The 13088-nt window shown below is 43.5% G+C and overlaps 1 protein-coding gene across 2 annotated transcripts in view; it reads left to right on the top strand.

Moving 5' to 3' along the window:
* The window catches only part of MALT1 (MALT1 paracaspase), a 95490-nt gene that overhangs the window by 55226 nt on the left and 27176 nt on the right, over window positions 1-13088 (top strand). For both annotated transcript variants that reach the window (XM_019518164.1, XM_019518163.1), the window contains one exon: window positions 2636-2839. In XM_019518164.1, the coding sequence (XP_019373709.1) occupies window positions 2636-2839 (204 nt within the window). The remainder of the gene's footprint in view (window positions 1-2635; window positions 2840-13088) is intronic.

The raw sequence follows: 13088 nt of genomic DNA, 5'->3' as shown, positions 1-13088 counted from the left end.
TGTGCATCCAGGATTGCTCCCTTGAGGAGCAACCACTCGTTCTGAATTTCCCTCTCCATTGGGTTGTGGCCTTTTAGGACCTCTCTGACAAGCCTCCTTAGCTTGTCAAAGTCAGCTTTCCTAAAGTCGAGGACTTCTGTATTACTGACTGACTTGCCAGCTTTGCAACAGATGGTGAAGGTGATCAACTCATGGTCACCGTCACCCAGCTTCCTTTCGATCATTAGATCGCTGATCAGGTCATCCCTGGTTGGCAATACGAGGTCAAGCAGCGCTTTACCTCTTGCCGGCCCGTAGACTTCCTGCGTCAGATAGAGGTCCTCCACACATGAAAGAAAGCTTTGCGACTGCTTGGATTTGGCCAAGCGCTCCTCCCACAAGATGTCTGGGTAGTTAAAGTCTCCTATGACAACCATACACTGGGAGTGTGCGGCCTCAGCCAATTCCCTGGTGAACTCCTCGTCAAGGTCTTGACTCTGGGTAGGGGGTCTGTATCCCCTGTGCTGTGTTCCTCACGGATTTTAACCCAGAGGGTCTCTAGTTGTCCACCCTGGGCACCGATTGTCAGCTTGTAGAGATGCGTAGCTCTCCTTGACAGAGAGCTACACCCCAAACCCTTTTGTCCACTCGATCCCTCCTGTACAGGATATAGCTGTCTAAACCTGTGGTCCAGTCATGGGTGGAGTCCTACCAGGTCTCTGTTATCCCTATGACATCGTAGTTATTTGCATTTAGCTGGAGAACAAGTTCCTCCTGTTTTATATTATTATTATACTGTTTATAAATATGTATTATTTAAGGATATAATATGCTACAAAAACATCTAAACAGGATGCTGTTGAAAACTTGAAAGTCGAGTCACAGGGTTGAGAGGGACCTCAAGTCATATAGCCCAACCCCCTGCACAATGCAGGATTAATTCTTAAATAAAAACAAGAGGAAACAACAGCCCTGTGTGTGGTAGCAATGCAGAATTTCTCTCTTTGTCCATCCTCATAAGCAAGAGAGAAATCAGCTCTGTGATACAGGAGTTCTTTGTTACTTGGCTGTGTTCAAGAAAAATCCATTTTTTGTCACATACAGATATTGCTTTGCAAATCTTTCAAAAGCTTGGTCATATTGTTCTGTCTGACTAACATAATTGAAAAGTATCTTTCTCTGAAATTTAAATCATGATGTACTTTTGTTTTTACAATGGCTTCTGTCATACCTTAACTTGACTCATTACATTTCCTCTAAGCAATGATCCATTTATAGGTAACAAACAATATATTGTCTTTTGGGGAAAATGATTGTTATATTATACATCTAGAGCAGATACCCACAGAGCATGTCACTTTGATTGTCTTATTCTAGCATCTAAAAATTTGATATTTATGTTTTAGAAATATGCTCAACAGATTCTGTGAAATTTAGTCCCAAAGGAACCCTTCCTCTTCTGCTTTGGAGCCTGCAAAAATGTGCAGGGTGTTCTGCTGGTAGATTGATGGTGACTGCTCTCTACCAGTCTATATAACTTCAAAACCTTGGGGGCGTGGGGTTAATCTGAAAAAAACATTTAAAAGAAAATAAGCAGAGGACCGTTGGGGGAAGCAAAAGGGTGCAACTCATAAGCAGAGGCTGGATAGAACAAGACTTTGGTGCAAGACTTTGAGGTGCCTTCCAGTCCTATGGTCCTACATGCTTCCTTGTGCTGCAGGAAGTGCTATGAATTGCAACCATCCCCTGGACCTAACAGAAGTTCGCTGTTGTGTCTGGGAGTTGGGGATTCCAGTTGCTTGCTGTGAGCCTGCAGCCCAGTCTTTATAGCAATGCCACGCCCCGCTCTCAGCCAGGAAGCTTGTTCTTGGGGTTCCCCAGACCAAGATAGGGGGGCTCCAATCCACCCACCCCACCTTCCACTGCTGGCTGAATTCCCCCCAGACCAAACTTCCTCTGTTCCCTTTCCCCACTTCCATTCTGAAAACAGCAACAGCCTGGGAGCTTCACAGACACAAGTTACAGAATACGCTCCATTTTGGTGTCACCATCTACACATGCCCCTGTATTAGGGTGCTGTAAATTAATTAACTGTCACAAGATAGTACTGTTGGGGACAGTCCCCGACAGTACCATCTTACAGCAGAGTACTCAACTGCTTAACTATGTGCACATGGTGATAGGGGCTGGTTGGGGCACAAGGATGCTAAATTCTGGGTCTGCCTGCTGCCTAGCCCTGCACTTTAGCCCCCTTGTGCTCCAGCCAGCCCCTATGCCACCACCCACAGCCTGGGGCTAACCCTTGGGGGCCCCCTGGCATCCCAAAGTTGCTCCATTCCTGCTCAACTGCTGTGGTCCTGGCACATGTGTAGACACTGCATTCAGTGTGCCGGAGTTTATCATGTCACCTTAATGGCATGTGTGGATTCACCCACTGTATAGAAAGGAAATATTCCATGGGTTCACAGAGATAAGAGATTGTTTGAGACATGCTGCCAGTTCTGTTTGTTTTCCCAAGTGATGGAAAATGAGTTTGTTTTTTTTCAGTTGAAGAGTGTGTGTATTTCAACTCTTAGTACAAATATTTAAGGCTAAAAAAAGAAGATATGTATGCATCTGACCCAGGGATATATAATTTTTTTCTTTGTCTTTTCAGCAATAGACAAGGTAGCACTGTTGATCGGAAATATGAGCTACTGGAATCACCCCCAGCTGAAGGCTCCAATGGTAGATGTATATGAATTGACCAACTTGCTAAGGCAGCTGGATTTCAAAGTTGTTTCTCTGCTAGATCTCACTGAATCTGAGATGCGGAATGCAGTGAATGAGTTTTTACTTCTATTGGACAAAGGAGTGTATGGTAAGAGATCATAATACGTCCAGCTGAGTTGGTCAGCTTTGGGGCAGGGTGGTTTGTGGTGGGGTGTATCTGTAATTTTTACAGTTCCCTCCCAGATCAGTAGTAATCCCACGTGGTATCTACAGTGATGCTAGCTTTAGTAGTGTGCATGAAAAATGGAGAAAAGTAAGTTAGTAACACCCACCAACGCATTCCGTGGTTTTGACTAAAAAGTTATTGTCGCTTTAATTATGTGAACAGATAAGATCTTAGAGCCTCGTTTCTGTAACCACACCTAAGAAAAAGTAAAGTACTTTTCTACATACTGCTAGATACTTTCATATTAGTTAAAAGTGGGGTGTTACTTCCTAAAATCTTCTGCACTGGGGTAGCACGTTTAAGCAGCACAATGTGCATACATTTGGAGATCTGGAACAAACATGTAAGCAAGAGTCAGAATTGTCTTTTTTTTTGTCTTGTTTCCCAGAATACATTCATGCAAGCACACTGAGATAGGTAGAGGTAAATACACAGACCTAGTTTCCAGGGCATAAATGCTGCTTTGAGGAAATAAAACTTTCCTTGAAACTGGCTGGATGTCTGGCAATGAGTTGGTTACAATATCATAGTTATAGTGAACATAAGCCCTTTGACATGCAGATGCTACAAATGCATGCCATATTTTTAAACTGGTACTCCTGGAGTTTATAAAGATCATATAAAATGGGGAGGATTTTTTTTCCTTTTCCTAGATCTGCTACTGCTCCCAAATGTGTTAGACTTCTGAATTCAGTAGCTGGTAATAAAGAAACAAAATTCCTCCTCTTGATTGCTGGATTTCACTTCTGCAGTACATGTGGTGCTATTCATAATGTCTGTAATAGGGTGGGGGGCAAGGGCACTGTATGTCTGAATTGCCACTTCGAAAAACAAGCAGAAAAAATCTTAAAAAAAAAACAAACTCTTGCCAGGATTTTTAGTTTCATCTATATATTGCAAAGAAACAAAACCAGTGCAAACCCAGTTTGCTGCTTTGTGGAATTCAATGTAATTCTATAGAGGCAGAAGCTAGGACCTCAAGTAAAAGACCTGCCATGGGCTTCTGACGCTGTTGCTTTTCTATAAGTGTGGGTGGCAAAGGCTTTGGTGAATAGAGTCTGTAGCTAGTGAAATCGAAGTGAAATAAAACTGTTACTGATCACCTCTGTGAGAAATTTCTTTTAGTGAAATCTTCAGGCTTTAACCCTTCATATGTGGAGTAGGGTGCCCAATATGTGGTAATGCCATTTTAGAAAACAGTAATTATAAATTATTTCCAGACTAACATAATTAATTTGATATTTCATGAGTATTGACAGGTTTACAATACAAGTATTGAATGATATAGTGAGATTAAACTTCCTCTTTCCCTCTGGGCAGACTAATTATATGTAGGAGTCTACTCATATTGTGGCTGATGAGTCCAAAATTTGTGACCGGATTGCAGCACCACCTGCCATTTTTTCAGTCTTTTTGTGGTGCAGGGCCCCCCCAACACTGTCAATTGGCCAAAGGGCCCTGGAGGTGCTGCCCCTCACTGCTGATTGGTGGAGGGGCAGGCACTGCATCATAATTACCCTGATAAGCCTATCAAAGCCATTAATTGACACATTATTAAGTAATCTAAGCATTCAATTAAACTCTAAACTGAAATGTCTTATGAAATTAAAGCTATACATACCATGAATTGTAACTAATGTCATCATCATAATTTATTATTAAAGTTGTAAAAAAAGGATTTTAGCAATGCGCAGTGCTAACCTTGAGACAGGCAATTCATGTTAGCTGTTAAACACTAGCATGCAGCATCCCCTGGCAGTTGCCACTGACATTCTCTGTCTCTGTGGGGTAAACACGTGTCCATAAACTGAGATTGCACGCTCGGTGTCCACTGCGTTGCTTGAAATAGTGAGACAGTGTTTTGCCAGGTCAGGCAGATGCAGAAGCTGATTAGAAACAGACTCCAAAAACATGGTCACAGTCACAGGCATCTGGCACTCTTTGACAAAGCTTGTGTAAGTAGTATGTTCCTTGTCATGCTCTTTCTGCCATTCAGGGATCGATTTCGGTAGCTGAGGGTCAAAACTCAGAAAAGGCACCTGATTTGGGGTCAAAAATGTGAGCAGCACTAAGGAAGGAGACAACTGGTTGTTTGAACTGCTGTGGTAGTGACAGGCTGTACTTGTAGTATTGGTTAAACTTCACAGCTATTGCCTAGAACAGGTCTCTTCTCTGCTGGTTTTAATGATGACAGCTTGATAGTCCTTATGATGCCGTTTCTTTGACCCAACTCATCAAATCCATCAGCTTGTTGTGTGCATGGTGAATCACAGTTTGTCGGCCTTCAAACCACGTAACCATGAACCAGTTGGCATTTCTGCCATCTGCCACAAAATTCACTTGATCTTGAATGTCTTGTGGTTCCAGGAGATCATGTAACTTAAGCGTGCGGTGTGTGCCAGGTGGGTTTTCTAGCTTCTTGGACACACATTGCTGCTTGTGCTGCATAGGCTTGTGGTAACAGGCCACATTGAACCACAAATCCCACCTTGTAAGCACAGGCTCTGGTGACAGGGACCATCACGTGGGTCCCCACTTTGACTGGAAAGGGACTCCCTGTACCTGGAAAGTGCTTAAAGGCTGTCTGGAAGGAGGAAACCAGGCTATCCACATTGGGGAACTGCTTGCATCAGATGTCATTTACTAAAGGCAGTGTCCACATTGCAGGTGACACGAACTACATTGGGCTTCATTCCATGGGGCACATCAGAAAAAGTCTTCCACATATACACAGGCAGACAGTGTTCTTTGGGTGAATCTGACATCTTTTGTTAGACCAACTTAAATAGTTGGGAAAAAATTTTAAGCAAGCTTTTGGGTTTAAAAGCCCTTTGTCAGGCTGAGAACGTCTCTGCGGTTGGTGTGCGCTCTTCCTGGATGGAAAGGGAAGTAAAGAAGCCAGAGGCTGGGCTGCATGCAAGACAGGCGGTCAGTGAAGATGTAACTTGAGGAGTCGTGGGTGAGAGACAGGCTTGGTGTGAGGGGAAAGGGGGATGAATGTAGCAGTTAGATAGTGGAGAGGTACCTGGAGAGTCGGATGTCAGGCAGGTTATAATGTGTCATAAATCCAGTGTCTATATTTAGTCCATTATTTTTAGTATCCAGGAGGCTGATGAAGTGCAGTTCGTAGGCTCGTCTCTGGGAGGTGTTTTGTAAGTTTCCTTTGAGGATCAGGACGGAGAGATTGGAGAGAGAGTGGTTTTCTTGTCAGCCTGACAAAGGGTTTTTAAACCCGAAAGCTTGCTTAAAATTGTTCTCTAACTATTCAAGTTGGTCTAATAACGGATGTCAGATTCACCCAAAGAACCTTGTCTGCCTACATCCTTAGACCAACACGGCTATAACCCGCGCCCCTCCACGTATACGTGGCATTGTCGGACAGAAATGCTGAGACCTTGTTAAATTCTAAGCTGTAGTTGACAACAGCCTCCGCTACGGCCTGAGCCACAGTAGAAAACTTGACAGACATGAGGTGGACCAGCTCTGTTTGAAAAACAGGCAGGTCCCAGTCTGTCCAGCTCCCCAAATAAAATGTGCTGCACATAGTTGTCTTGAGGGTTGGGGACTCCCATCAGCCACAGTGGAGATGGATTGCTACACTGCCAATGCAGACTTTATGAATGTACGTGCAAAGTAATCACTGCTTGGAGATAGCCTTGCACATGAGAAACATGCAGCATTTGGCACATTTGTATAAGGTAGTCTCTTAACTTGGGGCGATCAGTTTTCTCCGGTGGGATGTTTGCTGCTGTGAAAGCCTCCATGAGGGGAAAATGTCGCTGCTTGCCTTACCAAACTGTTTTCCATGGTCCTTTTAAAGAGCAAGGACATGCTTGCTTGATTCTTCCTCTGACCTTCAGCCTCTGCAGGAGCCTTTTACTTCATGTGCACCTCAGACTCTTAAGTGTCAATTGACCTATACTGTTTTTCCTTGTCACATCCAGAGTCACGTTGCAAGTAGTACAGAGCAATTTTCCTCCATCTGCTTGCAAGGTCCCTGAAGGGGATACTGCCTTACGTGATCCAGAGCTGAAATGCATTTTGCTTCCTTGAAGGATTTCTTCTTGCTCTTCATCCTCCTCAAGCTGCAGCGTGACTCCAGTTGCCTCAAAGGTGGTGCTGCAGCCCTTTTGCTTCCCCAGCTGGCCCTGGACTGGCACCTGTACTGAGCCCGAGTCGCAGGGTCAGCCTCTCATTAGCCCCCTCTTGCCCCATGTGCTCCAAGGCTGCAGGGCTCCCCGCTCTTTTCTTTGCTTGCTAGTAAGCTGGTTGTTTGTTTGTTTTTCCAGGTGATCCCACAAAAATCTCAGAGACCTGCCATTTTTCATGGAAGACACCTGATTTAGTGTTTTCTGCAAAAAGTGTCAAATCGCTATTTCAGTAGGTTCCTAATTATATGCTAGTTTTTGCTGAAATGTTGTCATTAAAGCAATGGTCTTAAGTGTGGGTTCTCACTCAGAGAGATCCAGAAGTGGAGTGCTTAAAACTATTTGCAAGTTGCATGGCATTTTTCTTTCACAGGATTCTGGGACATGGAAAATGGATCTGCCCCTTCTAAGCCTTGTCTTGAAGGGCTGGCTGGGGTTGAATGAATGAAATCAAGCAATTCAACCAAAATCTTTACTTTTTTTTTGTGTGTGTGTGTAGAGTACAGGGCATCTTGAATTGTCTAAAGGATCTACAACTGGCTGGCTAGATTTTTTGGTTGTTAAATACTATCTCTGTATAAAATGACTTTTCTTCTTCCCTTCCACCCCAGCTTCCCCTTCACTACGTCCCTCTCTCCTCCCCCCTCCCCCCAAAAACCCCCTAGGGCATAGACTAGAATAGTCTGCCTGTCTATATAAAGCAATCAGAATATACCCTAAGGTAAATCTGTCCAAGAAAAAGCTTTAGCTGATGTCTACATGAACAGGTTTAAAGGTGAAATTTATTTCTTAATGTGGTTTTTATATTAGTGTGACACCTGATGCTTGCTACATATAGGGCTGCCTGATCTGGTATTCAGCATGTCTTTCACCATTGATGCATCAGCACCAGGACTCACATTGACGTGATTTATTACGACATTACAGTTCATTAGATTTTTCTGATGGCAGCATTTTCATTTTCTTTGCATGTGAAGTAGATTTACCTTGTGTTGCGTGTTATGCATTTGAGTATGCTAAAGACTTTTATTCCTTTTTTAAGGCTTCCTGTTTACTTTGTTTTTGACAGAAATTTTAAAAAAATAGTGATGAAGCTTTGTCATTCACCCAGAGTCAGTGTGAGAGCTCTTGCAAAGTGCATTTTACAGTTTAGCTTTTGTGTTTCCAGGTGTTTATCTGTATGAAAGACCAGCGTGCCATTTCCCCAGTAACATTTAGCATTAAACCTTCATAAACTAATTTGTCATTTAAATGGTCATTTTATTTACTTTAGATAGAAGCTATTAACATCTCAGAAATGTATAAAAGATGCTGTCAGTCTGTAAATTGCTAGTGATTTATTGCTTTTTAGTAGGCACGGCTCCAAACACAAGAGGCACAGCTGCTACTCCGTTTTGTCCTTTTACACACATGCATGATACTTACCGTGACATTGCGTAATTACTACTTACTGCCAGGAAAGTGGCATTTCAGATACTGTTCCTTAAGAGAAGAACTGATAAACAAATTGAAGACTGTCTCTATACTTTAGTTCCTTTTAATGTAGACTGTTCAGTGCAGCGCAGAATTACTGCGTTCACCATTTGCAAGTGAGATAAGAGATGTAGCAGCCTATCTTTTAAACACTGAAAGATAATCTGTCTGTTTTTGTAATAACTCAGCAGGTCATTTAAAACAATTTCTATGAAGGACTTTAATCTTCTCAAAAGTACTTGTGATGGTACTTCTGATAAGGCATCCTGGATATCTTGTTATCAGACATTGCATCCATATAGTTCACTTCTGACTTGGAGCTTAGTGTATTCACTGGCTATTGCATTTTTAATACTCGATGCTGGGCGCTCATCACCTGTCTAATTCAGTTGCTTGCCCTGTGACAGATATTAAATCTGGTTGCCATTATAAATTGTCCTACTTTGGTATTCTGACTCTTTTGATTATGTTTTTCTCAGTGGAAATCATATCCTGTAGTCATGTAATTAGAGGATGATAAAGTTGTATGGGCATTTTGTAACTTTTGAGTGCCTGACTTTACAGTTTTAACTTTCTTTATACATTGAATCTTTGTGTGCAATTATTTTTACAACACTACCTTCAAATAAATCAAACTCTCAGGGACTATGAGCCCATGTTTCCATACTACTAAGGTATACTAAGATGGGTATTGGATACATTGTATAGAGTTTGTTCCTCCTGGCTCATAAGTTTTCGGTCATCTGCATGGCAGCGTTGTACATTCCAAATTGCATAGTGGCTTATTGCTCATAAGAAGCTTATAAGGAATGAGGCTTTCAGGATAAGTACCTTAAGTATTGCTTCTGTATATTAGATGTTGTGTGTGTGTGTGTGTGTGCGTGTGTGTGTGTGTTATATAAATTATATATCTCTATATATGATTTAGTTAGCCCATAAAAATGCAAATCTACCCTGCCTTCTGTCTCACTTCAGACCAACATGGCTAACTACCTCTCCTATATATTTACCATAGAGGAAAGTCCCTGTAAGCTCCTGAAGCCAAGGCTGCATGTCCATAGTTCATCAGGCTAGCAAGTTTTCTCCATCTAACTTTTACTGTAGAGCTGCTGGAACAGCTCTGGGCATGATGCCTGGCATTCCTAACAGACAGCCCAGTGAGAATGAAACTGTTGTCAGTTCTTGAACTACAGGCTTCCTGTGGCACCATGCAGTGAAAAGAGAGACTGAATAATTATAGCAATAAGTATATAATATCTAGTACTGTCCTAGTTGATGGCGACAGTTTTGAAAGGAATATAAAGCCAATCTTTAATTATTAGAAACCAGGCTGAGGCTAATGAAGATGGCAGATTACCGCACATATGCCTACAGAGTTATGACACCTTTTGGGGCCTTAGATAAAGTGCTGTAGCAACAAAGTTTGGCACCGGAGGTAAAGCCTGCAGTGGCAGCCTGCCCTCGCCCTGTGCACAGATCCTTGGGGCACCCCCCATGCTTGTCTAGGAGTACATGAAGCAGTAGGAGCTGCCCTTCCCCTGTCCCCGCACCTCTTCCGCCACAATGAGCTGCTCACGGCTCCGTCCCCGTCCCACACCCCACCCTGGCTGGGCAGTGCCTGCTGGTGCCCTGTTTGTTTCAGTGCTTGGGGTGGTCACCCCACTCGCCTCCCCTCCCCCCCCCCACCTTGCTACAGCACTTTTTAGGTAATGGCCACTTTCAGAGACAGGGTACTCAAGTGGATGGACATTTATGTCTGATCCTATCAAGCATTTTCTGCATGTGGAAAAGGGAGGCTGTGGAGGAAAGAAGAACTATGGTGACAGAAGTCAACTTGATTTTCAAGGAAAGATCTTTTTCCAAATCTGCTGGTAGCCTGTAGTCTTAGGAAGGTTTTTATGTGATTTTAGTGAATTCCTGCCTGCCCATTCAGTTATTAAGCTTGATCTTTTCCTGTAGTAGAAAATAATTTCAAGTTTATCAGATTGCTGGCAGATTGCTCTAGTGATCCTGATTGTTGGGTTGGTTTTTATTTTAAGTTATTGGCAAATTTTTCATGTCTTATAAAGATTGCAGTGGGAAGAAGAGTAGAAGAGGAAAAATAGAAAGAGTAGATGAGAAGAAGAGAGTGAAAAATTAAAAACGAGGGAATGAACAAGGCAGAGGAAAGAAGGGCAGTAAAGAGAATGGGAGGGAATATGAGTGTGAGAAACTAGGGAAAGACTCGACAGGCAGTAAGAGAGGCTTCTTTGATTCTGAAAACCAAGGGCTTCACAGTGGTGGAGCAAGGAAGAGCAGTTGAGGAGAGGGCAGAAAGAAAAGATTTAATAAAGAAAATAAGCTTAAAAAAACTAGAAAAGAAAAAGACTCAAAAATGGCAGGGGATAAAATTGTTAAGGAGGGGGAAAGCGTGTGCATTGAGGGAACAAAGTTCAGTATTTAGTAAATAAATGTTTGGATTTATATATGCTGCAGTCTTCTCGTTGCTGTATTAAGCGGTGGCCTGAACTGCCTGGTCTGGTCTTGCCCTTTCCCTCTGCAGTCGAGAGCTCAAGCTCCCTAAATGGAGAATGAACTTTGCCCTCTGCAGCCTGAGCATATCCTTACACAACATATCCTTACACAACATGGAAATTTATAAATTTGTTTTAATTTTCCATGTATAGAAACTAGTTATTGGAGGGTCCTTTTAAATTCATCCCCCTCCACCACTGCTGCAGGGAAAGCAGTGGCCCCTTGCCACTGTTCCCTGTCACCTTCCCCACCTCATGCCTTCTTCCTTCTGCCTCTTGTCCCCATCCTTTCCATGCCCTATTTCCCTGCTCTCCCCCCCCCCCCACCACCCACTTTACCTCTGCAGCTACTCTGGCTCTGTCTCTGCCAGGAGCATGGAGCACTGGGCAGTAGTGATGGCACCAGCAGCAGCTCCCCATTCTCCTCCCTGCTCTGTGCGCTTTTCCCCAGGCTCCTGCTACACTGTGTACCCCTTCCTCATGCTCCCCCTTCTCCATGTCCCCCTTCCCCCATGTCCTTTCCCTACACTCATCTTGCTCTATGTGTGTCCCTTCCTCTGTGCTCCCTCAAGCACCACATGCCCCTTTACCTGTGCTCCTCCCAGCACCATGTGTCCTTTCCCTGTGCTCCCTTCTGCACTGCGTGCCCCACTCCATATACCCTGTACTTGCTGCATGAACCACCCTGGCCCTGTTCAGAGCCCCAGAAGCTGCTTGCCTGGCCTGTACTTGAATCTAAGATGAGGGTTTCCCCCCCCCATGCTGAATTTGAGAAAATACCTTGTCTTAGATTCAAATAAATATAGTAGTATCTGCTAAAAACAGGCCAGTCCAGTCCAGTCCAAAAGAAATTGTTCAATCTGTGATGCAAGTACACACGATTTTTGGTCGTGAAGCTAGTTTGTAGATGATATGCATTATTGGCAATAACTCACTGTACTGAATATTGTGGTGATGACCTCATGACCATACTATATTCAGCTATGTGCAGGGAGAACATTTGCAGGTGGCCTGATACAGGTGATATTGAGACGCATTGAGGAAAAACATGCCTAATGTCACATCTGGCTGCCTTTGACTCCCCAAGCCCAGTGAACAGGATCCATTTACTTCTGGGTCACCTGGCATCACAGGCACACGTTTAAGTGCAGATCCAGAGCGGGGTTTGAACTTGCTCACCTGGAACTATAATGAAACCCCTTAACCACTCTGATGCTGTGCCACTTTAGATGTGGTCTCACACTCCCTGCAACTGATGTGGTCTATCACCCTGCAAGCTTATGGCTGAGACCTCTTATGTCTTGTCTTCTTTCCTGCATTTTGTTCAGTGTTAGACCCTGAATTTCATTAATCACATAACATTTCTCCTTTTCCTGAGCCTGTGGGTGTGAGGATAACTGCTGAATAACCAAAGAATGAGCAGCTAAGTCCTCATACATGTGCCTCATTGGACACCAGAAGTTACAAAAAAATCTATGAAAGATTTTTACTTTAAATTGGACATAGAGGGTAGACAAGTGAATAAGTGAAACACTTCGAAAACTGCTTTACAGTTTACACTGTAACTTTTAAACCTGTTCCAATTGGTCCAGTAAAATATATCATAAGCCCCCCCCCGCCCTTGGCAGTGGCTGCACCAGGAGGGGAAAGAGCCCCTTACCTTTCTAGAGTTCCTGCTGTGGTGTGGGTGGCCTCCTCATGCACTTGCTGCTCCAGCCTACCTGCCCTGCCACCCACATGCCCCTTAAAACCCTGCCCACCCCCAGCACCACTCTCAGGACATTCATATTTGAAAAAAAAAACCCTTTATTTCTGGAACAACACCCACCTCCATCTCTCCCCCATCGACCGATAGAATCTCCTCCCCCCTCAACCAACAGAGCCCCTCCACCACCCTCCCCACCCACCAACAATAAAAACCTTCTTATAATTAGAAAATTATGTACAACTGGAAAACTATTTTCAGTTGGAAAACTATTTACTATATTTCTGGTTTTAAAGCCCAGCATAGAGCACCATGGGAGCCTAGGGGCACAG

This window comes from Gavialis gangeticus, unplaced genomic scaffold, assembly GCF_001723915.1.
Source record: "Gavialis gangeticus isolate Ggan-Ray unplaced genomic scaffold, GavGan_comp1, whole genome shotgun sequence".
Lineage (NCBI taxonomy): Eukaryota > Metazoa > Chordata > Crocodylia > Gavialidae > Gavialis > Gavialis gangeticus.
This window is presented reverse-complemented; position numbering and strand designations above follow the sequence as displayed.